The sequence below is a fragment of the Camelus bactrianus genome, chromosome 15 (assembly GCF_048773025.1).
Source record: "Camelus bactrianus isolate YW-2024 breed Bactrian camel chromosome 15, ASM4877302v1, whole genome shotgun sequence".
NCBI lineage: Eukaryota > Metazoa > Chordata > Mammalia > Artiodactyla > Camelidae > Camelus > Camelus bactrianus.
Genome location: NC_133553.1, coordinates 52,045,014 through 52,072,313, shown reverse-complemented (window position 1 = coordinate 52,072,313; position 27,300 = coordinate 52,045,014). Strand labels below are relative to the sequence as shown.

Genomic DNA, 27,300 nt, shown 5'->3' with positions numbered 1-27,300 from the left:
AAAAGGGTAAAATAAGTATTTTGAATTATTTGCGCATTTTAGTTACTCAAGGTTTTGCTCATAAAGCTCTGGCTTTTTTTTTTTTTTTTTTTTTGAGTGTCACAATATTGAGAACACAGCGGTGAAAGTGATTTTGGATTTCTGTTAATTTCTTTGATCAGTGGTAGCAGAGAAACTTTGGTTATCAATTATTTTCATACATTGTATAATCTTGTGTGTATTTCCACAGTGTAGGTTTTACTGCCTTCATTTTGTTTTGAATGTTGAAATAGTAACAAAAATAGTTTTCCATTTGCCTAGCCACTCAAGAGCAGATTGCTTAAGCTTTCTGTTACTCCTCTGCTGCCTGAACTTAAGCTTTGTGAGTCCTCTCTAGATGTCTTTGTCAAAAGTAGAAGAAAAAAGTTGGTTTTTGGAAACCAGAAGGATCTAAGAATTTGAGTTTCATAAAGCTCTTTAGATTTGTCCAGGGTCCTAACTGGCAGAATGTAGATGACGGCCTGTGTTCTGACTCACTGTTGAGACAGGAAAATTGGTGACATTTACTTGGGGAAGCATATCCTGTTAAAGATCTTTGCTGAAATGGGGCTCTGTTATTGGTAAATTTGAGTTGCTTGTGCTAACTTGCCCTACCCTCTTTGCTTAAATATGTAAATTGTACCTTGCTTTCCCGACCTCCCCCTTGCTCTTTGTGTGTACACGTCTTGGGGCCCTGAAACTTCCAGCACATGTAACTTAAGTAGGAAATGGAATGGAGAAGTTAGACAGCTTCTGCTCTGTCTTCAGCCTGCAGTGTTCTTTGCTACCTGGCCTCTGTGTGATAGCAGAAGCTGGTAGTCAGTGGCAGGTCCCTTGATGTTCCTTGAAGAGAAGAGACTTGCCTCTAAGGAGGGACTTCAAATGTTTGCATAATTAAAATTATAAACTTTGAGAAGTTTTCGTGTTTCTTTATTTCCTCTTGTTTTGCCTTATTTCAGTGTTTTGCAGCTGAAGAATTATGAATATTGAGAAGATAAATTTTTAGTAGAAGTAACAAGGCTTCTGAATACAAATAAAATTATCGCTCATGTTTTTCTTTAGTTCTCACTTTTTCAACAAATTTAATATCAACATATTGAGTGGTTGGTTGCTTGGCCAAAATGAATATTTAATTGACAAATTGACAATGCAGTGACAGTGTTTTGAGACCCTTTCAGTTGTGATTTATCCTGTTTAGAAGTGGCATGAGTACAATTATTTTTTTGAATTTTTTTTCTTCTTCTATGAAAGCAAACATCTTTTAAAAAGTAAGAATGTGGAGGAAAAATTTTAGGCAGTTTTGTGTCTCCTGAAGACAACCTCTGTTAGAGAGTTTGGTTTGTTTTATTCATCTTTTAAAATAAACATACATTTGGTTATTTTAAAAAGCTAGTTATAAATCCTCCTTTTGTCTACTTTTAATGGAATTTTTCTTAAAATTTACCTTTTCTATATAAGAGGAATTTTAAATGACAGCATTTTAGATTTGTTTCCCCTTTAGGATAGATTCTCAAAAGCTAAATCATTAGGTCATAGAGTTAATGTTCTTGGCTCTTAAATACTTAATTAGTGATCAAAGATTGCATTTGTCTTGTTCCCCCTAATGTATTCACTCTAGTGTCAGGAGTATTCGTTTATGCTTATGATAGCTGATTTCTAAGTTTGAAGTACAAGCTTTAAAAAAGTATAAAATAGACATTTCAGCATTTTAGTAAGATTGTTTTTCCTGTGAAAGGGAGGGGTGGAGTAGTTGTAACTTGTTATTCCTGAATTCCCAAAATTACTGACCATTAAATTAGGTGTAGTTCTGCTGGAATGTGGAAATGGATTAAGATGGTTGAAATAATGCACAGTTTACCAGTTTATTTTTCACTGTGGAGTTTGCATGGAGAAAAGTGGTGGGATGGCAGGGGATTGGGGAAACATTTACCTTTCCTTTATTTGTGTCATTTGGTTAACTTTAAGAGCAAATAATAGTCAACTCAAAATATTCTGTTAACTGTGAACCTTTAATCTAAAATGCAACTTATGAATTTAGTATATTTAATGTATTATATATGTTTACCTGTGATGGAAATTTCTTAATACTCTGTTTTCAAACTGTAGAACATACCCTGCACTAGAGACTTTAACAGAACCTCACCAGCTCACAGCTACTTTAAGTTGTGTAATTGGAGTAGCCCGCAGTTTGGTATCAGGTGGCAAATGGTTTCCTGAAGGTCCCACACACATGCTACCTCTGTTGATGAGAGCATTGCCTGGGGTGGATCCAAATGACTTTAGTAAATGCATGGTGAGCATATTTATGGTTCTGCTTTGTATCTAAGTTAAAATTGTGTAAATGGACATCTTGTTAATTTTTCTTCAAATATTCTTTAGAATATAGTACAGTGTAAAATGTATTAATGGTAAGAGTTATATCTATAGGTGCCCAAGTTAGATCTGTGGATGGTTAGTTGATCTATGTAACATCTTCCTTCATAAGTAACTTGCTGTAACCTGTATTCATGTATGATACTACGATGTTTTACAGCTCATTGTATATTTGCTGTTTTCCTTAGGCAAAGGCATTAAAAATCATAGCATCTGATCATTTGCACTTCCCTTCATCTACACTGGTGACAAGGAGCATAATAAAAATTAATGGGTCTAAAATGCCAGATCCCACTTACACACACGTCTTCGCCTGACTTAAGCATTGTTTACCTTCCCTCTTCCCTGGCCTTTAGCTTCTGTGTTAGCATTTCTATTTACCTTTAGTTAAATGTTCTATTTTCAGTGGGAGGCAAAGTAACTTCTCAGTGATAAGAGGTCGGAGAACTTTGTGCTTAAACCTAATAAATAACTATATGGAAATACAGTTTAGTAAAACTTCATTACTCAAGTAACAGCTAATTAATAGTGAGGGACCTTAAAATGTTCAATTATAAGCAAAAAACTTCCAGAAAGGCTGTTGTGGATCTTCCCTCAGGATAATTTATTTGGGTCCTTTATTGTAGCTTAATGTATACTTATAATTTTACTAGAATTATATAAATTAATTTTAAATCTTTTCATCTTTCTACAGATCACATTCCAGTTTATAGCAACATTTTCCACTCTGGTGCCTTTAGTAGATTGTTCATCCGTACTGCAAGAAAGAGATAACCTCACAGAAGTAAGGATGCTTTCTGGTTGTAAAAGGATTGGTTAACTGAGTTCTTATGGTATATGCTTAGTAATATTTGATAGTTTAAATGCAACTTTGAGAGATGCTAACAAATTTAAATTACTATTTGGTGACTAGAATGACATAAATGGAGAGCCGGGTCATCATTGGTAAGATAATCTGCAGAGCACACACCAAAGGAGGTGGGTCAGAAATAGGCTATTTTTGTAAATAACTGACATGTTGAGGTGTATTTCAGTATTTTTTTTTCACTTTTGAATGTTTTTTTAAGCAGAAGTAGTGGCATTTTGTTTTTCCATCTTACGTTAGGAATAAATCTTTTGGGGTTTGGCAACTAACACAAATTTTCATTACTCTCTGGTATTTTTTTAAGAACTATTTTCTTTACTGCAATCATATCACTGCTTGCTGTATACACCAGCAGTTTGAAAACTGTTAGTAAACTGTTTGAAAATTGGTAATAAAAATGGCTGCCTGACTTTGGCCCTTACAGAATACATTAATTACTTCTTATTTTGGTTCCTGGAAAGTGGTAGATGAGTTATTCTAAATTGATACGGGTTTATAGTGCTATTTCTCACAGTGCTCAATATGATAATGTAGTGTTAGCTGTATTTTGTAGATTATAACTGAGTTTTGGTTGAGAAAAAAATGAAAGACTATTTTTAATTTTTCTCCACATTGACATGTTACAGGTGGAACGAGAACTTTGTTCAGCCACAGCTGAATTTGAGGATTTCGTCTTACAGTTTATGGACAGGTGAGCAAGTACCCTAGACCTGCCCTGTATCTGACATTCAAAAAAATGACTGTCACGTTGCAGCAACGTTAGTCTCTCTCTGCATTGCAACCTGCATTTAACTGCTACCTAAGATCGGTGCTTCTGAAGTTAGAAAAGGCCAGTTGATTTTTGAGCTGTGGACAAATTAAGTATCTATCACTTGAACAGTCATGACAATAGATATTTATCTAATCATCATCAGAAAATGTTTAGCCAGTTTTTAATTGCTGAAATTTTACTTTCTTTGGGTTGTTTAGATGCTTTGGACTTATAGAAAGTAGCACTTTGGAGCAAACAAGAGAAGAGACAGAAACTGAGAAAATGACTCACTTGGAGAGTTTGGTCGAATTAGGTCTGTCTTCTACGTTCAGTACAATCCTCACACAATGTTCCAAAGAAATATTTATGGTAAGAGTGCGTTGCTGCAAAAAATTATATTCCAATCTAGTAGTTTTATTTGCTGTTTTAAAAATTGAACTTTAAGTTACTTTAAGTGTACATATCATGCTATCCTTTCTTGCCATACTAAAATTTGAAAAAGACCCAGAGTTGATCCTCATTATTTGCAGATTCTGTATTTGCAAAGTCACCTACTTGCTAAAATTTATTTGTAACCTCAGAATTGGTACTCTCATCGTTTTTGTGCACACTTAAAAAAGTGGCAAAAATTTGAGTTGTGTTCAGCTGAGGTCAAATAAGGTGACGTTCTGTCTTGTTCCACTTCTCATACTGTAAACGAGTGTCCTGTTTTCATCTGTTTAGTACCAGGCCTTTCACATTTTTGTATTTTTTAGTAATTTTGCTGTTTAAAATGATCCTCAGGAATAATGCTAAAGCACTCTCTAATGTTTTAAGAGTAAGAGAATTGTGGTGGGCCCAATGAAGAAAATAACATGTTTTAGGTGAGCTTCGTTCAGACATTACAGTGCTGTTAGCTACGAGTTCAAAGTTAGTGAATCAACAATAATATTAAATAAGTTGTTTTTATACAGAAACATATATAAAACAAGATTATATATCCATCAGTTGATGAAAATACAACTGGAGGCTTAAGGGAACTTAATCCTGTATTTCCCCTAGGAATGGTGGTTCAATATTAGTTGCTGATTCAGTGCTCACAGTGACCTATAGAACATAACTCCTACAAATAACAGGAACTGACTGTATTTTTTAAATTTACAGTTAAATACTATTTGGGAGGAAAGTTTTAAAAGTTGTTCATGCTGTCTTATGATAGAAATTAAATCCTAAATGTAAAAATCTGGCAAACTGATGAATGAGAAATAGTTTGTCCTCATAAGGCATTCTGTAAGCATCTGCTTATTCAGTGTTGGTTAATACCTGTTAAATACAGTGTGGTCTTTATCTCCATTTTTCTATTTTACCACTCTATTTCAGTTTCTGTTTCTTCTGTCTTCATCTGAGATTATCATTGTTCAATATATTTATCCTGGTTAAAAGCAAAACTGCTTTACAGCTGCATGAAATATTTACTAAGATTATGTTAGTATAAAGAAGTTAATACAAATAATTTATTTTATCAAAATCTTTTGAAAGGAGTTTATAATTTTCAGCATTGTTAATTCACATTTAGAGTGCATTCTTTCATTCAGCAATTAAGTTAAAATTCTGTAAATTGATTGTAAAATTAAATAGAATGCTTCAAGTCTTTTAGAGGAGAGAGAAATATTTATAGTTGACAGTTGTCAGAATGACAAACTGAATATTAGATATTCCCCCAAATTCCCTTTGTTTTATTGAATTAGCCAATAAGATAATTAAATTGCACTTGCTTCCGGCAGCTCTAATTTTGTGTTTAACATTTCTGTAGAAACAAAATCTTGTGCCTCAAATGTTCTGTTCACTTTAGGGTCTCGTGCAAAGGTTGTTTGCAGACTGAATGTAACGTTTTAAGCAAATCCTTATACATTCATATGGTTAAAATTTTCCTACTTGGTTACTTTTAGTATAGTCTGAATATCATTTTCTTTCATAAGACGTTTAATTGTCTTAAAAATACTGATTAGGACATTTTCATTTCTTACATGTCTTTTAACAGGTGGCCCTTCAGAAGGTTTTTAACTTTTCTATTTCACATATATTTGAAACAAGAGTAGCAGGCCGCATGGTGGCAGACATGTGCCGTGCTGCTGTAAAGGTGAGTTGGGTTTTTTGACTGCTGAATTAATGAATCAATAACCATCAGGTTTATGATTAATCACTTTAGGCATGCTTTTTATACTTAAAATACTCATTTCTTTCAGTAGCTGCTTATTGCCCTTACTTGCCACTGAAAATAGTGCTAGTGTATACTTTGTGACTGTTAAATATTTGTGCCTTTCAAAAAACTTATTTATACAAATGTGTTTTCAGTGCTGCCCAGAGGAATCTTTGAAACTATTCGTTCCCCACTGCTGCAGTGTTATAACTCAGCTTACAATGAGTAAGTTTTAAGGTTATTATTCTGTATGTATAATTTTAGAAAAGTTTTTCCGTGGTTTCTAGACTCTGTTGGTAAAAACAGATCTTAACAGATTTTAACAAAGTATCATCCAGGTTGACAGGTATCTTTAAGAAAGTTTACTTCATTAAATTAATGTCTTCATACATACAGGAGCCGGTCAGAGGCTGCCATCAAAAATATCACTTATTTTGTGAGATACGTAGGGCCAGGTCTCCTGGGTGATGTGTTTATTTTTCTTGAAAATTGAGTTTCTACTTCCTCTCTACCAAGTCCAGTTTAATGAAGAAGGAATGAAAAGTCTTTCTAAAAGATACTTTTCCCAGCTATTAGAATTATTAGATACAAATATTTTTAAATGATGCATTTAGTTGGATTCATTTTTTTTCTCCTGATACTATTTTGCCATTTTTAGATGATGATGTATTAAATGATGAAGAGCTAGACAAGGAGTTACTCTGGAATCTTCAACTTTTGTCTGAGGTATTGTAAATCTTTGGAGTAAGAAAATAGTACTATGAAAATGTTGACTTGCTTTGAGGATTTATCCTGTTTTTTGAGAAATAGACTTTAAAACATGAAAAGTCATATAAGTTATAAAAATTTCTTGATATGGCTGCAAAAAGTCAGATGATATTTTCTTGTTATCAAAGGTGTGTGGTAATTGTTCACCACTTCATGCACAACACGCAACTTGACTTGTTACTGATTAATTCTAATGTGTGTAACTCATTAATTGAAAAGTTTATCAGATTTGGCTATTTTTCTCCTCCCTGTACATTCTAAGTTTGGCCATCAATCAGACTTGCATCTCCCTTATGGGTTAGTTCAGGAACCAAAGAACAGAGAAACCCAACTAAGTAAGTTTTGTCTTTGAAAGGATGTTACTCTGGCCCATGACAGCCTAAACTTAGGAAATGTGGTTTGAACTCAAAAAAATTAACTGTTAGAATATAATTAAAATGGCAATTCTGAAATGAATTTAAGTTATTTTAAGAAACACTGTTATTACTTTAGGCTACTTTAGTGGCCAGGCATTGACTTTAATGATTAATTCGATCTTTTAACCACAGTATCTTCAATTGTTTTCTTCTTTTCAGATTACTCGAGTGGATGGGAAGAAGTTGCTTCTTTATAGGGAGCAGCTTGTAAAGATTCTCCAAAGAACCCTACATTTAACCTGTAAGCAGGGTTACACTCTGTCTTGTAACCTTTTGCATCACCTCCTTCGTTCTACCACACTTATCTACCCTACAGAATACTGCAGTGTGCCAGGCGGCTTTGACAAGCCTCCTTCAGAATACTTTCCTATCAAGGCAAGCATTTTCAATAATTTAGGATTCCCACGTGGTTGGGTTATTTTTCTAAGGGATTCAAAGTGTGGGGTTTTTTTCTCCCTTGTGTGTAAAGATGTTGCTTCTTTATTTTTAACGTAGATCATTAAAACTGTTACTGAAATGTTTTGAACTTGGGAAGTGCCGTGTAGCACTGCAGCTCACTGTCGTTTTCTTCTTTTCTGTTTGTATGTGAAATGACTTATCTAGTGTGTGCCATATCTCACCTGCATAGTTTCATATAGTTTGGGGTGGGGAGTAACCACATACATTTATTGTTATTATAATAAACTCATTTGAGTGACTTCAGGAAGACCTTTTTCAGGAGTGATAATGAAGGAATAATTTAATGTTTTCATGCTGTTCTTTTTTTGTGCATTATTTGCTACTTTTTAAATTACGCATGTACTGTTTTTAAGTTTTCAACTTGCTGAACAAATGCTGTGTTCTAGGACTGGGGTAAACCAGGGGACTTGTGGAATCTGGGAATCCAGTGGCATGTTCCTTCTTCTGAAGAAGTGGCTTTTGCCTTCTATCTGTTGGACTCTTTTCTTCAGCCTGAGCTCATCAAACTCCAGCGTTGTGGGGATGGAGAACTTGAAATGTCTAGGTTAGTTTTTTTTGTAATCAATTAATGTTATATGGTTGCATACTAAAAAATTCTTCTTGTGTCTTTCCGTCTCATTTTCAGTGTGTGGTTTGAATACCTGCCATAAGTGTAATTAGAAAACCATTTAATATAGTGTATAACAGAAATTTTGTCATGTGTTTAAACATTTTAAATAGAAAAACTTTTTTTTTTTTTTCAGTTTAATCTCTTCTACTTAGCAGTTCCACTTGTGTATCTTTTGGGAAATGTGTGTAAATATACCTCCTTTGAAAGGAAATGCCTGTTTTTCAAAGTTCACCTTAGATTTTATTGGCTTGTTTCTTTTCATAATTGACATTAATGCCACTCAGAAAAATAGCTGTAAGATTATTCTTTGTCTCTTCCAAAGAGCTTTAACAGAAAACAATTATTTGAGACCATTAGACTTTCATAGTTTCAATCTATGAAAGTTCCTAAATAATGGTAAGAAAATTACCGTGTGCCCAAAAAAACCCAGGAAATTTTAAGAAGCGAATCCAGTAGGAATGGGTTTGAAGGAGGAAGAAATATGATTGACTTATGTTGACCAAATGGCACCCTGAACTGCCTTTTTGGAGTGAATGCTTAGCTAGTCCCTTTTGAAAGATGGACTATACTGGAAGATCTTGTGTGATGCTGTTTCCCTTTGGTTACTGGTAGTGATCTTTGGGTAAACAGGTGATTAAATTTAGAAATGTTTCACAAAGGGCAGTCAGTTGTTAATTGTGATTATTTAGAGTCTGTTTAAATGTGAGCAGGTTTAATATTATCAGTAAATGCCTGTTTAATGACATTGTACTACTAAGTGGGTAAATTGAAGACATTGGTCATTTCTTTGCCTTAATTTTGTATATCTCCACTTGATAAAGTTGTACTTCATCTTAGACTGTAGAAGGCTTTTTGTTAAATGGGGATTTGGAATCTTCTAAAGTATGCAAATGATTTGTATTTTTTTCTAGAGATGACGTTCTGCAGAGTCTGACTATAGTACACAACTGTTTAATTGGCTCAGGAAACCTCCTACCTCCATTGAAAGGAGAGCCAGTTACTAACTTGTAAGTAAAAATAACTACTTTACATATTTTGCTATTTTGCCATTTGGCATATATTTTAAGACTTAGTCACATAATGAGTCACTGGTTTTGTTTTTGATGTTGTTTCTGTATCACTTTAACTTCTTGTCATTATTAGGCCAAAAATCCCTGAGACCCAGTTTAGGTCTATAAACTTTGAGGCTTTATTCAGATTTTTATAAGGTACCAGGATAAAATAATTCTCAGTATTAATTAGTTTTAAAAAGTTAGCTTAGAGATATTAAGTTCATCTGTTAGTTTACTGAGTTAATTAATTAAATATTCTTCTTTTTAAAAAGTAAGAAAACCACGTTTTTGGTCTGAAGTCAGTGTTAAGGATTTTATAGCAAATAACCTGAGGTATATTTTAATAAAAATTTATTCAGTGTAACTCATTATAATTTTGAACTTTTTAGATCCACCAAGTTGCTTTTATGAATTTAAGTGTATTTCACAGTATTAGTATTTTGAATAAATGTCTTGATTTAGTCCACTGTCAGTGCTACCATTTAAGTTGAAAACAAAATTGGGTTTAAATGAAGTTAGCAGTTTGTAACTTTAGATCAGTTATTAGTAGATAGATGCTAGTTTCAGTGTACTATCTTAGATCATTTTCTCTCAGCATCAACATCTCATTCCTGAGCAGGTTAATGAAAATCACATAAAAATGAGTAATAACCCTTGCCCCCTCAGAAAACACAAAAGGGAGAATTATTTGTTGATTTCGCAACAAAAATCTTAAAAAGCTTCAAGGAGTGGTTTTTAATGTGGCTTGCTTGTCTTTCCCATATTTTGCATAATCAGTTGTTTGGAGTCATACTTTTTTTAATAACTGCTACTTACTTAACTCTAAAAGCTGTTACCAGGAATTGAACTTTTGATTGCTCATTAGATTTAAGAGGGAGAAAAAGGGTCATTTCAGGTGAGGAGATCTGTTGTAAGTTTACTTAGGAAGTTGCTGAAATCTTTGAAGAAACTTTTGTTTTTCGTCAGTTTTGTAGTTTGGTATAAGAACAATTTTACCAAAATTCACTTTTATCGAGAGAGATTTTAAGCAATATTTAAAAATGAGAGACCTACAGAAATGGTTTTGATTTTCCTAATGATCTTTAACAGAATGTAATATATTAAGACCTTAACTCTTACAGCATGTTAAAACACTATTCCACACGTAACACATTTATTATATCTGTAAACTTGGTTTTGCTGGAACATGTCGAGAAGTGTAGTCCTTTAATCCAGTAATTTATTTAAGAGCAAAATCATCTATTTTCCATGTATATAATTAGATGACTTTTTAGTATTGAATCATGATTAGGATACAACACTGAAAGATCAGCTCAGGAGGCTTACAGGTTTTTGTGGCTTTCAGCATGTAGCCATGTGCACTATGATAGTGAATTGAAGCAAAGTCTTTATCCTTTGAAATAAATGTGCATTAAGACAAAAGTTCAATATATTTGGATATTATAAAGCCCATTATGTTTGTATATAATGAAATGCACTTTCAATAAGGAAAAGAATACAATACTATAAAAACTTTATGAATGCCAGTAAATAAGCAGATTGATAGCCTTCATTACTATACATTATGAGATATAAAATTGACCTGAGTATCCCTTTGTAGGTTTTTTCCAGAAAAGTTGAAAAGTAAAGATAATTTAGACTTAAAAGTGTTGTGTTTTAGAATTTTCACTTAGAGTCAAAATTTTAATATAATGAAACAATGAAATAATACAAAATTATGTTTAATATAATTTTGTTTATATATTTTGATATATTTTAAATTATAAATATAAAATTTTTCTTGTATATTTGATAGTATATAATAATGAAATAAAATACAAAACAATGAGAACTCCAATTGTTTTAATCATTGTGTAATACACAACTTGAGGGTACTTTAGTAATATGCACCTATGCAGAGTAATGATTATACAAAGCAGAGTTAGAGATGCATGAGCAGCCCTTTGCCTTTGAATTGTCAAAAGAGGGAGTTTATAAAGTCTTCCCTGGGCTTTTAAATAATTCTTTGTTGAATCCTTTCTTTCAAAACCAATTTCTAACTTGTATCACCTTCATCTAAAATTTTCAGTTATTTTGGCAATGCGTGATTTTTTACATTTATTTTCTTTTATAACATTTCAACTTTTTTTGCAGATGGTAAATTGGTTCTCACCAAAGTATCATAAAATAAAGTTAGCCTTTTAAATTTCTAAAATGCTTACTCTCATATAGGTCAATAATCATTAAAATCTAAATGTAAATTGATTTGAAAAACTAATCATAATTTCAGTTGATGGTGCCATTGTTCCGTGATATTGAATCATACTGCCTAGTGGGAAGAAAGATCTGGAGCATAATTCTTGGAGATTATCAGTAACAGGTCAACATGAAACTAGTAGTAGTAGACAAAAAGAACTCTTTACCTTGGAAATTAATTACCCCAAAGGAGATAGAGTAAAATGTACCAAGTTGGGGAGAAAAGGATAAACTGTGACCAGTGCTTTAGTGTAGTGCCTAAGATGTCTAAGGAAGTCACTCTCGTCAATAACAATTTGGCTGTGGGATTATGGGACATTATGCATTTTCTGAAATACCAGACCAGTTTTTGGAAGCACATAGCAACTCAGTTTTTTTTTTTTTTAATTTAAACATATTTTTCTTATATAAATCTCAGGTAAAACATTCTAGCTACTTTAATTTTTTTTTTGTCAAATCACTCTCATTAATAAGTTTGCCTTACACGTGTATGAATAGTATTGGTCTTCTGGAAAATTACCGCAATAAAAAAACCAGGAGCTTAGTTTAGTTCTGAATTTTCCTGAAAGAAGATCTTTGTCCCTAATAGAGTGTATGGGATAGTCTCAGAAATCACTGTTCAGGCAAATGGCTACCAAATGTGAGAAACAATTTTCTGTGCTATGTGATTAGAGACTAACAAAAAAATTAAAAGCTTAAGTGAGATGAGTTGATAGTCCTAAGTATAAATTATATATGTAATGGTTATCGACATTGTACTTTTCGACCTTAAGCTCTGTAAGGTTACTAAATACCTTGTAGTCTATAAATTTTACTGTTTCAAAGGATGGGTGAAATAAGGTCCCATGAGGGTAGTTAAGGGTACATTTTTTTTTTTAGTTTAGTTCAATTTGAAATTTTAATACTTTTGTCAGATATCAAGGTTACTGAATTAATCTTAAAATGGAACCTCTCTATTTTGCTCTTGGAACCTTTAGTTAATGATTTCATAGAAATATTTGTGGTATAATTTATACTCATAGTTCTGCCTTTATAGATGTGGAAGTTGGGTTATGTCTTTCTAGGGTCATATAGGAATTTTGGACACTTGCCTTTAATCCTCAAATCGTCATTAATTTCTCCTTTTGCAGTCCATTCTTTAGAATCTTTTAGGTCTAACCAGCTACCATAGGATGCAAAAAACTAACATCTATAAAAACAGGGTTACTCAAGGTAGAGGAGTCATCATTTTTCATCTCAAATATTTCTTCTTTACTTTGTGCCCCCTTTCCTCTGATAGATCTGTTAAGTCATTCTTAGTTAAATCATTCTTAGGATCTCAGCTTTTACTAACTTTTCACTCAAAAAAAAAAAAAATCATACTTAAGGTCTAAGAGTTGAGACCATTTCTTTAATATGTGAAAGGATGTGTTGTTATGCGATGAGGGGCAGGGCTAGCTAACCTCTCTTGGCACCTCCAGGAAACTACCCAGCTCTGCTGGGGGAGCTGCACACAGAAAAGGAAACAGTAACTACTCCACGGTGAGTAACCCTGTTTTCTCCTTATTTCACCTTCTGACTGTTTTCATTGATTTTTAAAAGCTTGTGTGTCAGACATGAAATAGTTCTTATGCTCCGAGTTAATTTTAAACCTCGCATATAAGATTCTCTTTACTTGGCAACCTTTTGTTCACACAGTAGAGTAAGAGGCAGCCTTTCCTTTGTGTTTATAGCTGTCACTCATGCCCAGGATTGAACTGAATAACAGAACATAGAAATAGGCCAGTTGTCTGTTGTGAAACGCTTATAACCTTGAAGGGAAAAAAAAATCTGTTAGTGGCTTGGTTTTTACACTTTTTTATGTTTGTTTTCATTTGGGACAGGAGGGATTTTGGGGAAGGATAGGGTATTCTTTCACTTATAGAGACAGGAAGAATTACTGTTTGCAGTTGTTCCATGACAATTCACCTAGCCTTCATTTGCATATTTGATTTATATTGTATATTTTGTTTTTATGATATGGGTCATTTCTTCCTTTTTCACCATCCTTTCCCAACAGTGATTATTTTCAGTTCTACTCTAACCAAATCTAAAGAAAGTTGCCATCTAGTGGTACGAATAACATTGTAGAAAACTTACAAGGCTCTTTTTTTTTTCCCTTAGTGATACAGATATTGAACACATTTTGTTATAAGTGAGGTGGCTTGGTGGTACTATCTAGTTGCTATGAAGCTGGTTTACTTTATTATTGTATACATGGTGTTATTTATAATATGTTGTGTTGAAATTATTTGTCAGAATTTTATTTTTATATTGCCGTTTATAAAATGAACCAGTCAATGAGTAGAATGAATTTCACTTGTGTTTGGGGGGGTGGTATTTGATTCAAATTATACATATATTGCTACTATAGTTTTTAGTCAGAATGCATATCTGTAATTGTTGATAGCACTTTTAAAGTCTATTCGGCTACGATTATGTATATAACTAAAAGTTACAAGAGCAGTTTTCAGTGTTAGAATACAGCCCAGCACACATAGACTTAAAATGTGGCCATAAAGAGATACAGTCATAAAGTCTTACTTGGGTAATAGATAGAGATTCCTTTAAGAAAATTATTCTTCTAAAGATCAGAAGAATGTTTAGTGTAAATATATTTTTATACTTGCTGAGAAACATTTAATGTAAAAGATGTCAATCCAATCAGTGTTTAATTAATTTATTAGATAAGAGATCAGTTAAAGCTGAATCTTGGATAAAGAAGCATAAAAGAAAATTGGGATATATAAGAACAAATAAGGCTAAAATATGTATCTAACCAAATGCCTTCTGTACACTTGAGATATGGAAGATGTGTTTTAATTCAGGTTTTAAAAGTAAAAGCCTAAGCCATTTTTATTTGAATCTACTACTTAATATTTTAAAATCCCATATAGGTTGACTTATTTTTAAGCAATTGTAATTAGTGATAATATTTCTTCAAATTTTCTGATAGGGAAGCAATTTAGAGTGATACATGAATTTTTAAAATTAGCATCAGAGCTCTTGGATGAGACGTTTTATATGTGATTACAGTAAAATTGGTCTTACTAGAGTCAGAAAGGCATACAAGAAAAACTTTTCAAATTCCCAACTGATAGCCTTTTGTTTGTTTGCTATAGTAAAAATTTTCCAGAATAGCTTACTATAGAAATTGCTTTTTGAATTTTGTTGGTTAAGAATAATTTTGTGACAATAATTAAAATGCATGCTTGGTTCAGTATTATGTGGTACTTGGTACGGACTGGATAAGGTACAATTGTATTCTTACTTAAGAAAGCTACTTAGGTTTATAGCAGCAGTGAGAAGACATGTATTCTCATGTGATAGCTCATGGCAAGCACTTCTCCATGCTCTACCAGGGAAGGGGGCGGCGTTGACGGGGAGTGCGAGGAACAGTCTTATGCCTAATGCTGTTACTATTTGAGCACAACCTTTTTCTCTTTGTTGGTAAAAATCTAATTTCAGTAAAGATGTTGGACTCCCCCTTGAAGTTCATTGTGAAAGAATCTGATTTTATTTTTTACTGACTAGACTCTCGATAGACATATATGTATATACATTTTCAGTCATACAATTTTACCAAATGTTCAAGTTTGCAGGCTGGTGCCAAAAGCTGAAACTTTATGGGATGAAAATCAGATTTTAAAAAGAATTTGGGCACAACATAGTAAACTGACTATAACTCAATTAAAAAAATAATTAAAAAAAGAATTTGAACTTGAAAGTCTCTGGAAAGCAAATTAGCATTTTATATTATGAGACATTACCATTCTTTTTTTAAACTTGGTAGGCTTGGTTTTGAAACTTGAGACAATATTGTTGCTATCCTAGGCTCTACATTATGGCAAGGAACATAGATAATTGGCATTTTAGTAGTCTTAATGTTATTACCCATTAGATAAATCCCGGAATTCATAACTACCAAATATTAGAGTAGCGATAACTTACTTAATTTGTCTTTAAAAAGTATAATATGGGGGGGTATGTTGATTTTAAAATAATTTTCTTTATTACAAATGTGTAGTTCATGAATGATGAGCAATAATTATAAAATTTTTATTTATTACTAATTAGCCGTGTATTGGATATGTTTACTTCATGTTTCCTTGGCTCTTGTGCCTTTCTTCTTTTAGAAAGTTTTCTCTTTATGCAAATTTGTTGAATCTCATATTTTGAAGTAAAATTAAAGTATTTTTTCATTGAAGAAAACTTAGGTTTCACATATAAAGGTTCTTGTTACTCAGTAGAATCTGTTCTTACATACCTAAAAAGTGACTTTTAATGCAGTATTTTTACATCTGAACATCTTCAAAAGTAGTGGCATTTTACTGCAGTTGTTAGGATAGATCAGTTTGGCTCGTTTTAAGAGGAAGGGTAATGATTATGTAAAGAAGCTTGTGTGTTATATATTCTAGAGTAAAATTTGACGATATTTTGGTGTCTTCGTTTTAACCTTTATTATACCATTATGAAACCGACTTCCTTGTATAAATGCTTGTTATATTGAAGCTTTTACAATTGAATATTAAATATTAGTGTTATATTCATTTGGGCAGTGAATTTTTCCTCCTGAAGTCATTCAATTTAATTAACATTTTGAAAAAGATGAGTAATACTGTCCTTACTGAAACAGAGCATTAATCTTCAGGAGGCTAGAGTAAAGAATTGAAGTATTAAAGATGGGAAATCTGTGTTTGTTAAAAGATCATCATCTTTGTTTTGATTTAAACATTCTAGCAATGACACTTTTCCCTTTAATCCTTCTTATTGGTATTATTATTAATAAATACAAGCATTCTTGTTTTTATACAGGGTACCAAGTATGGTGTCCTTGGAAGAGACAAAGTTATATACTGGACTTGAATATGGTATGTGAATTCTAGTCTGAGTAAATCTGTGTGGAATGTTTTCATCAATTACTCTACAAGGATTTAAATGGGATAATTTTGTAGTTAAAATTTTTCTAGTCTCTTTTATGTTTATAAAATGAATATTAATTACAGTATTATCTTTGGTTTTTTTTTTTTGGTTTTTTTGAGAAGCTGGAAAATTATTATTTAAAGAATAGCCAGTAGATGATAGGTGCTTTCTATGTGTAGAGGCAGACTTTCATGTATTGTGATGTTCATTTATGTTTAGAATTGTTTTAGGACTGATACATTATACTTGATGTGAGTAAGAATAATATAATAAGAATATAATATTCTTACCTTTCTGACATAGATAGTTAAATTTTGTATAACTGTTTATGTAAAACATTTTGTGTTAATTTGATGTTTGAATCTAACATTAATAGAAATTTAGCACATTTTCTTATTGCTAGATTAACATTGGGGTTCATCACATACATCAATTACTTGGGTATAATTTTTTTGGTTTGATTGGGTCACCACAACTAGCGACTTCTGTGCATTTACAGTCTCTAATTAGTGAACAGAACCTTTGAAAGATTGGCAGAGATAGTTTTTCCCTCCCTTCTCCTTCCCTACCCAATAAAGTTTTATAAGCAGGTTAGTGTAAATGTGAAGATTTTAAAAGTTATCCTGTATCATGCGAAGCTACTAACCAACTCTGATAAAGGCATACCCATTTGTTTTTTTTTTCCTGGATGCATTATCTCTTCTTGACATAATTATTGATATAAACTTTAAACATTCCCAAGCTGGGCAGCATTCTGTGTGTGTAAAATACTTTCTCTCATTTTTTACAAATAGATCTATCCAGAGAGAACCACCGAGAAACAATTGCTAGGGTCATAAGGAAACTTCTTAGTAAGTACATATATGCATTTAACTTACTTTTACTAATGAGTATTTAGGAATTTTATTTTTTAGCATATGTGCTTTTACTTAACCTTTTAAAATTCTAAATGGTGAGAATATCAGGTAGCTTTTTTTTTTTTCTTTACTAATAAATAATTAAGGATAAAGAGTCCTATAGTAATTCAAAATATTTTAACTGAAATTCTTTTCCTTCTTCTATTATAGACCACATACTTAATAATTCGGAAGATGATACCAAGTCTTTGTTTCTTATCATAAAGGTATAATTGTCATTTAATAGTTGTATAATTATTAATATGACTAGGTTTGACATGATAACTTTTAAATATAAAATTTGAAATTTGTTGACACAGATTATTGGAGACCTTTTGCAGTTCCAAGGATCTCACAAGCATGAATTTGACTCCCGTTGGAAAAGCTTTAACCTAGTAAAGAAATCAATGGAAAATCGGGTCAGTATTTTCACCTAAAAGTCTGAATTAATTTTTTTATAGGTATATAATAATCGGTATAACCACCTGATCTAGCAGTTGTTCACCATACAAAGGAAGTTTCCCTGTAACAATAGTAGACTTTCAAATATTACAGCATGATATAATCAAAAGGATCATAAGGGGGAAATGTGTTTCCCTTGTACAAACTCTTCTTTCAGTTTCTATGATAGTCTCTGAACTCTCTGTGGGAATTTGGAGTATGATTACCTGGCACCAGCACTCTAGCTACCATGTAAGAACCCAAAGGAGTAAAAGATGGGAGGAGTTGTCCAGAGGCATGAGTTTAAAGCACTGCATTTTATGTAGATCTGAGAAAAATACATCTTATGTTATTTTTGTGCTCCAGGAGAAGTCAGTACAAGCTTGTCGAGGAGCATGGAAGAGAGAATACCTAGGGCAGCTGTTTGATGTTCATAGCAGTGTTCTTCTGTAGGAGACTGTTGTTGAAATTGAGTCTGAAAAGGTGATACGGGTTCGTTGTTTAGGCCGAGGGTGCTATGTATTTTAGACAGAGGGAGTGACATGTACAAGGGCAGGGAGATACACAAACATGGCAAGATTTAGGGAACTGTGGCCATAGAGCAGAGGGGCAGGAGGTAAGCCAGGTTGTTTCTAGTTTTGTCCTAAGAAAGTACTTCCATTTTACATTCAGCAAGGGGGAGTCTTAAAAGTTCCTAAGTAGATCTGATGGGAATAGTGGAAAGATCGACACTGAATTCAGTGAATGTTGAAAAGCTCTGCCACCGCTGTGGAGGATAAGCAGTAAGACTGAGACTGGAAGCCGGGAGGCTTTAGGTAAACTCTTAAAATCGTTGAGAAGGAAAAGCACAGCCTGAATCAAGTCACTGCCTTTGGGGTGTTTTGAAAAAGAGTGGCTGGGACTTGGTGATTAATGAGATAAAGGAATGAAAGAAAACAATCTTGAGTTCTAGGTATCTGCATTTAGTGACTGGGTGGAAGATTGAGCATGGGAGAGCTTAAAAGATAATTTTTACAAAAATAAAAGATACTGTATTCTGTAGTAAACATACACAGTTACCCAGAAAGTCTATTTATAAATGTAGTAGAGTCGAGCAGTTTTCTTAGTGGGCTGTTTCAAACGGAAATACTGTATTTTAATATAAACTTGATGGCTTTAGAATAAATGAAATACCTCCACTACCCACCAGCCCACACTGTACCTTCTGTGAACCAGTTTTTCCTTAAGGGATTCAGGAGACTCCATTGTTGAGGTCATTCAGGGGAAATGTTGAAGTGTTTGCTACTTTGTCTTTCAGCTCCATGGGAAAAAGCAGCATATCAGAGCACTGTTGATTGACAGAGTAATGTTGCAGCATGAGGTAAATAGCTTTTCAAAATCATGATGACTTTTTAAAATGATACTTTTCCAGTGAGTATTTAATTATTAAATGAACTTTTATTAAAAACTTTGAGATTTGATGTACATTTTTATTCTTTTTGTAGCTAAGAACACTAACTGTGGAGGGTTGTGAATACAAAAAGATACATCAGGATATGATCAGAGATCTTCTTCGTCTATCTACAAGTTCATACAGTCAGGTAAGGCTAGTCGAAACACTCTGGGCATGCCCCTTCTCACCCATTTTGTAATGTGCAATCTAATGTAGCCCCATTTTTAACAAGGAAATTTAAGTAATTGATTGGTATAGAAAACACCTTTTAGCATACAAATATATTCAAACTAATTTTGCTTCTCTTTTTAAGTTAATGTTTATTTTTGCTGTTTGTGATTGCTGCTTAAGTTTTTTTTTTTAATTTTTAATTAAAGTTGACAATGTCAGTGCAATGTTGCTGCTCATAATTAAATCACACTATGAAGGCCAGTTTATGAAGGCCATATCATTCTTCTTAGGCATTATGCTTGGATTTCAGGAAGCTGCTGCCATGTGAATTGTGGGGTCTATCCTTTAAGGAAGCATAGGACCAAGAATTTATCTCTAAACACAGAAAACTGGAAAATTTAAAGAGATTCACGTACAACCAGTTAGTCTGTCTTTATGAAATAACGTAAATTAGGAAACCAGTCTAACCCAGGGATTTTTTTGCTTGAAGTATTTTAAAAAGTTTGAAATACATCAGTGTATTGCTTTTACTGTAGTCAGTTATTATTCATTACTGTTAACTAGTTCATGGGTTATAAATCTTTTGTTTTGGTTCAAAATATGTGGCCTGTACTTAGAATAAAAAGTTTAATAGTCTGCTGATAATGTTACTGAACAAATGAATGTCGGTTCCAGTCTTGCCTTTATCGAAAATATTTTAACAAACGTAACCTAAACCATGGACATGGTTGGTGTTAATTTCCTTTCCTTTTGGTAAAAGGATAATAATCATTGACCAATTTTTGTTAAGGCATGTGCGTTGATATATTTTTCTGTTATTACAGCATTTAAATTATCACCAGTTTGTTTTGATGATTCATTTAGAAAGTTTTTGTAGTTTGTCTATCATTTGATAGAAGTCCTCATTTAATAATACTTTCTTTAGGTCAGAAATAAGGCCCAGCAAACATTTTTTGCTGCCTTGGGAGCATATAACTTCTGCTGCAGAGATATTATTCCTTTGGTTTTGGAGTTCTTACGGCCCGGTAGACAAGATGTCACGCAACAGCAGTTCAAGGTATAGGGGTTTTTGTTTTGTTTTACTACAGAAATTTTCAAATACAGGGAAAAATTGAAAGAATTCCACAGTGAATATCCTGTGTCCATCACTCGGTTTCTGTATTTAACATTTTGCTTCATTTGCTTTATCACATATCTGTCCATCTCCTCCATCTATATTATTTTTTAATGTGTTTCAAAATACTAAGTTGAAGACATCAGTACACTCAACCTTTAAACAGGTATAGTCTTTTTCTTCTCCTTCATTATTTACTTATGTACCTATGTTTATAATCAGTGTTATGATGGAGAAAGTATAAGCAATTTGAGTTGAGCACCAATGGATGAGTAGCCTGGCTGCCCTATGGGAGAGGGGGATGAAAGACCAAAAGGTTTAGAGTGGTGAGACCAGCCTGAACTAGGAAGAAACACAGTTAAGTTTGAACATCTGAGTGAAAGTTTGTGTGATTAGAGCACAGAAGGAAGGTAATGACAAAGATAATGGAAATATTACATCTCACTGGGGGTAGTAGAGTGTAAATGAAATGCAGTGATTGCTTATACCATCAGGTAGAAATGAGTTGATTGATAGTGATTTAAGAGGGAAAGTTAAGACGACTCAGTAGTTGAATATGAGGGCACTGAAAAAAAGAGATCAGAATAATTAAGGTTCTGGATTCTATAACTGGTTGTTGTACGTCAGAGAGAGAACTTGGAGAATGGATGATGAGTTCCTTTGTTTGGACAAGTTTAATTTGAAGTGGTTTCTATATACTAAGAGGCAATGTCAAGTAGGCAGTTAGTCATCAGAGATTAGAGCTTAAAGATGCCATTTCAGTGTGTGTTGATGATAATTGAAATTTTTGAGCGGTTGTAAAAGAGCCTGGGAAGAGAGTGAAAAGAAAAGAGAGGACCAAGGAGCAAGAGCTGAGAAAATTACATTAGAAGAGCTAAGTGAGAATGGAAAGGTCAGAAAGATAACAAGAATTGAGGCGGAATTAAATAAGCCAAGGAGAGATCTTTCCAGAAGGAAGACTCAATTAGCAGTGTCAGTTGCTTTCTGGAGAGATGAGATGAGATGAGTTAAGATGAGAACTAAACATGTTCCTTGAGGTTAGCTTGGAAGACAGGCCAGCAGACTACAGCTTGGGCTCAGGGTTTATTGGAACGCAGCCATACCCATCCCTCCATGCGCTGTCTCTGGCTGCTTTCATGCTGCTGTGGCAGAGATTAGTTGTTGTTTCAGAAACTGTATGGTCAACTGTCTGACCCTTTACAGAAAAGGTTTGCTGACCCCCAGAGCAAGTGTGTAATTCAAGAGTGTACAGAGGTCTAACTCATTGGGTGGTTAAGTTGTTGACCTTGTTGAGAGCAGTTTAAGTGGACAAAATAGACAGGTCAGGTAAGATTAAAATTGGGAACCGTCTATTAGATCAATAAAATCAAAGTTCCAGTGCCCTTCTGAGACCTGTAAAGAGGAGTAGAGCACGGCGTGGGTAAGAAGTCAGATTGGAATTGAGGTAGGGTGAATGTTTGGGAAATAGGTTCAGGAATGTTCAGGAAAACAAAGTGTTTTGGTACTAATAGCTCTTTCCATTAAAATGGAGTACCTTAAAAAGAGGTACCTATTGTAATCAGAGTTATTCTTATTGATTGAACTTCTGTGAGTAAAAAGTACACAGTATTATTAAACAACCTAGTTTTTATATACTTAGGGAAATACTTGGCAACCAGATTTAAAAGTTACTATTTTGAAAGTTATTCCAAACATTATGCCCTAAAATGCTAAGAATGGCACATTTCATAGCCTTTGTGCTTTTAGTAGAAGAGAATTAGAAGGGAAGCTATGTTCTTGAAAGTAACATCTATACATTTCTATAGTACCTTATTATTAGCCGTTCTTTGACCTAACCCTTTGGTAAATGATTAGAGAAAATATTACTGTCAATTTAAATGTCAAGTTCAGGTTTCTAACAGTAGCATGTTAAATGTGTGAACCTATTTTACTAACCAGTACCAAGCACTTAGATAATAAGTGTTTAGCAAATGTGAAACCACATGTAGGTGAGTTGGCCACAACTAAGCCATGCCTCTCATTTCTCACATTGATCTTTATTTTTTCCTGCAGGGTGCCTTGTATTGTCTCCTTGGAAATCACAGTGGTGTATGTTTGGCAAGCCTTCACGACTGGGACTGTATTGTACAGACTTGGCCAGCAATTGTTTCTTCTGGGCTTAGCCAAGCAATGTCCCTGGAAAAACCATCAATAGTGAGACTGTTTGATGATCTTGCAGAAAAGATTCATCGGCAATATGAAACAATTGGCTTGGACTTCACAGTAAGCACAGTCACTTTCTTAATTCAGATTTTAGTGGAAATACTGCCCTGTTAAAATGCTGTTATTTTTCTTGTCTTTTTTCAGTAATAATATTATTGGCATTTGATTCTTTTTTTTTTTTTCCTCTGTTGAGCATCTGTTTTCTGTTTCCTTTCAGTATTTTTAGTGGTCATTCCTGTAGATGGCAGGTGGAGTAGAAAATTGGAGCATGGCCAGGAGAAAAGAGATGGGTGGTTTCTACCAAGAAGCCACAAGTGTTATTTGTTGCATTTACCATTATTCTCTGTATGTCCATGGCCTCATTTTTCTAAGAGTGGATTATATTTTAGGAAGTCGATGATACTAGTCAGAGTCACAAAAGATTGACCACAGGATTCATAATTTATAATGAAGAAAATTAAAATTGGATGATTTGACAAATGAAAAAGTAAACACTAAGTTCAGTGGCGCTCAAATGGAGACAGATGATCATCGAAGAATTTTCAGATGCCCCTTGGCACAAGCACTGGAATTTGAGATGTGTAGAAGAGGTGTGAGTGCAGTCGAATCCTCCTCTTCTTTAAAATGATTATGTTTGACATCCACCCTTGGTTTTAAAAACAACTGCTCTAAATGTATTTCTTCTCTGCAAAACATAGTCTTGCTACTTGTAACTGTCATTAAATTATGCTTTCTTTAAAATTTTTTTAAAAATTGAGATGTAATTCATATGCAAAAAAGTTTACCGGTTTAACACAACACATGTGTGCTTAAAGTCACAATAGTATGTTCACAGGGTTGTAGAACCATCACTGATCTAATTCTAGAACATTTCAATCACTCAAAAAGGAACTTTGTACCCAAGAATAATAGCTTCACATTCTCCCATACCCCTACCCGTTGGAAACCATTCATCTGCCTTCTTTCTCTGTGAATTTGCCTGTGATGGACATTTCATATAAATGAAGTTACACAGCATGTGGCCTTTTATATCTGGCTTCTTTCACTTGGCATAATGTTGTGAAGATTGACCCATATTGTGGTATGAGTCAGTACTTCATTTTTTCCCCTGGCTTTTCTTTTTAATAAGATTCCAAAGTCGTGTACTGGAGTAGCAGAATTACTTCAACAATCAAAAAACCCCTCTATCAACCAGATAATGCCTAGCTCGGAAGAAATTAAAGAAGGACTTAAACGCCAACAAGTGAAGAATGCTGATTCCCTAAGGTAATTATGGGTGCCTATTCATCAAAACAGATAACATTATCAATAGTAGGTTTTAAATATCTCAGAAATATAGAGGCACCATAACTACCTAATGAAATACATACATCGATTCTGAAAAACTACCCAAATATTAGGAGATAATTATTGTGAAGACCCCTGGATCATCACTTTTAGCTCTGGGGGTGGAAAACACCATCTTAAAATGAAAGCTATCTTAATATCATATCTTCTTGCAACATGAATTCACTCTCTTTTTTAGTACACATATTCCACTCATTAAACCTTAAATTCAAGTTCAACACATGTATCTCTTCATAGCTTTTTGATCAAATTTGACATTTGGATATTAGTAAACTGTTTTTAGATTTTTAGAAGCTAAGGATGACAGTGCTTCAATGATAACACTCAAGCAGGAGCCTTCCTAACTTTTTTTTTTTGCCGTATGACTAAGCTTATTAATTTTTTTCTAACATTTCCATATACATAATAAGCTTTGACAGCTAGCTCATGTACACTTGGAGGGCTGTACAGGTAGACCACTCCTAACTGATGGACTTCCTTTTGAATGCCCACGCAGAAGCAGTTGAGTTGCTCAGTGTACCTAGCACTGTTTTTGGTTTTCTCTCTGCCCCTCATGTTCTTTTCCCGGTGTCTCTGTTTACCCTGCTTTCACTCTGACTGACTTCTCGCTAGCCCTTTACAGTCTGGTGATGAGAAGTATGTATAAGGAGGGTGAATTTGGCCAGAATTTGAATTTATATTACATTATTTGATATCTTAGTGTATATTAAAACAGTACCTCACCTGAATTTTTTTTTTTTTTTAAGGAACTATGAAAATTTGGTAAATGCTTTGCTAGATGGTGTGGAGCAGAGAAATTTGTAAGTGCAAGAAAATTTTATTTTAATTCTCAAAGGTTTTCAATATTATAAGAGGTCTCTACTCTGAAGGCCTTGAATGACTGTCACAAAAAACTAGTCTGATTCATGAATTCAGAAAAACTAAAGAGGGAAAGTTTGAGGCTAATGATAGTAGCAGTATTTTTCAATATACCTATTTTGATTCTTGGGAAACTTAAAATTATAGTGTTTCAAATACATTTTTTAAAAAAATGGTTTTATGAGTGTTGTGATTTTCTTCCTCCTCTTTTCTTTTCAGGCCCTGGAAATTTGAACACATAGGCATTGGGCTTCTGTCTCTACTCTTGAGAGATGACCGAGTGTTACCTCTTCGTGCCATACGTTTTTTTGTTGAGAATCTCAACCATGATGCAATTGTAGTTCGAAAGGTGGATACTTTATTTTAGCTATACTCTTAGGTTTGAGACTTTGTTACCTCATCTAATACCTTGAAGTGTGTTGATTTGAAATCTACCTCCATTGGTTCTGAGATGATAATAATTCATCCAACAAATGTATGAGGACATGTTCAAGCGCTGTGCATTCCAACACTGGGGATATAACAGGGAACACATTTATAGGTTAATGGGAAAGATTGACTTTGAAAAATTAAATTTGAAGGCATGAAGTGTTACTTGCAAAGTATTAGAGGTGGGTACAAGGAGGGGTTGACCTGGCCTCGTGTAGTGGAAGAAAGACCCTTAAGAAGAAATGTTTAGGCTGAGATATGAAGAATGCACAGATAGTGTTTTAATAAAGAAAGGATCAAAGTTTTTTAGGCAGAAACCAGCATGGATGAAGGTTCAAGAGTAAGAACCACACATGACTAAGTCCAAGTCAGAGCTGGTGCTCATGTGGCTGTGCCAACAGATTTCAGTGCAGAAGGTATTTCTTTGCATTTGAAAGAAACAAAACCCAGCTTTTGCTTCTGCCTTCAGATCAGGGCTGGCAACCAACCATTTAAGAGATTTAAAAATTTGATGCAGATACCTTACCTGTTTCTTCTCTAGATGGCGATCTCAGCTGTTGCTGGTATTCTTAAGCAGCTAAAAAGAACCCACAAAAAGCTGACCATCAACCCCTATGATATCAGTAAGTGCTACCAAATTAATTAATAATGCTTCTCAAACTCGGAAAGTTTCTTTGAAATGTATAAATTACAGTTCTTGATCCCAAGTATTTTTCTATACAAAGTGTAGAAGTATAGAAAGATTTTAATACAAATTATGAATTAATATTATAAAGAGAAAACAGTTCACTTAGTAAAAACTAGTCTTTAACAAGTATTTATGAAAGTAGACTGACCTTTTTGTCTTCATAATACAGAATACGTGTACCTTTCACACACCCTGGGCACACATGTCATCTACTTATTTTTTACTCCCCAACTAAGCAGTTATACTAGTTTTTCATCAAATTATTTCAAAGACTTAAAATGCCATTACCATGAATTCATCGGTATGTTAAGTCTTTCTTTCTGGGTGGTAGGATTAGGGGCAAGGTTAGTTTTCTTTTTTATACCTTACTGTATTATCAGACTCTTGGAATCTCATATAATCAGAAAAAATTAATAAAATAATTTGATTCTGGAGGGGGAAAAGTGTCATTTTTATTCCTTTAGCTATCATACTTTTTTTTATCTCTGATAACTTCTGTGATATTCAAAGAGCTGTCTTCAATTCTCCCCCACCCCACCTTTGGGAGGGGAATATAGTTGTACACCACTTTATTTTAGAACACTATAAAAGGGTGTTAACTAAATGTGGGAAGGACTTTCATTATACTCCCTGCTACTAATCTTGTTTTATCCTCACTTGAAACACATGTTTGTAGGTCCTACGTTAAATTAACATTTAATGGTTCCAAAAAACAAGTGTGTATATGAGCATGTGCGGATGGGGACAGAGAGAGAATGTCACATAGTGTGTACACATAGTAAAATGTTAAGATTGGAGGCATCAGGGTGAAGAATATGTGGGAATTCTTTAATTTTTATTAAAATATTTTAATAAAATTTTTTGTATTTTTGGTAAAAGGAATTAAGTGTGGATCAGACTTGATTTTCTCCCCTCAAATAACTATCCCATCACCATTTAGTGGATAATCCCTTCTTTTCCCCTCTGATTTGAAATGCTTTATGTATCTGTGGTCTTGTCTTCAGCAAATTATTTAATAGAGTCTTGTTATGAAGAAAAAGTCACACCAGCACTAT

The 27,300-nt window shown here is 33.6% G+C and overlaps 1 protein-coding gene across 2 annotated transcripts in view; it reads left to right on the top strand.

Moving 5' to 3' along the window:
• PSME4 (proteasome activator subunit 4) overlaps nucleotides 1-27,300 on the top strand; it is an 85,298-nt gene that overhangs the window by 34,893 nt on the left and 23,105 nt on the right. For both annotated transcript variants that reach the window (XM_010951858.3, XM_074341143.1), the window contains 22 exons: nucleotides 2,125-2,311; nucleotides 3,086-3,175; nucleotides 3,883-3,947; nucleotides 4,226-4,376; nucleotides 6,028-6,126; nucleotides 6,342-6,411; nucleotides 6,845-6,912; nucleotides 7,530-7,745; nucleotides 8,216-8,373; nucleotides 9,351-9,446; nucleotides 16,560-16,615; nucleotides 17,462-17,518; nucleotides 17,735-17,790; nucleotides 17,884-17,982; nucleotides 19,302-19,364; nucleotides 19,489-19,584; nucleotides 20,533-20,664; nucleotides 22,774-22,983; nucleotides 24,053-24,189; nucleotides 25,017-25,070; nucleotides 25,348-25,477; nucleotides 26,099-26,180. In XM_010951858.3, coding sequence (XP_010950160.2) covers nucleotides 2,125-2,311; nucleotides 3,086-3,175; nucleotides 3,883-3,947; nucleotides 4,226-4,376; nucleotides 6,028-6,126; nucleotides 6,342-6,411; nucleotides 6,845-6,912; nucleotides 7,530-7,745; nucleotides 8,216-8,373; nucleotides 9,351-9,446; nucleotides 16,560-16,615; nucleotides 17,462-17,518; nucleotides 17,735-17,790; nucleotides 17,884-17,982; nucleotides 19,302-19,364; nucleotides 19,489-19,584; nucleotides 20,533-20,664; nucleotides 22,774-22,983; nucleotides 24,053-24,189; nucleotides 25,017-25,070; nucleotides 25,348-25,477; nucleotides 26,099-26,180 — 2,372 coding nt within the window. The remainder of the gene's footprint in view (nucleotides 1-2,124; nucleotides 2,312-3,085; nucleotides 3,176-3,882; nucleotides 3,948-4,225; nucleotides 4,377-6,027; nucleotides 6,127-6,341; nucleotides 6,412-6,844; nucleotides 6,913-7,529; nucleotides 7,746-8,215; nucleotides 8,374-9,350; nucleotides 9,447-16,559; nucleotides 16,616-17,461; nucleotides 17,519-17,734; nucleotides 17,791-17,883; nucleotides 17,983-19,301; nucleotides 19,365-19,488; nucleotides 19,585-20,532; nucleotides 20,665-22,773; nucleotides 22,984-24,052; nucleotides 24,190-25,016; nucleotides 25,071-25,347; nucleotides 25,478-26,098; nucleotides 26,181-27,300) is intronic.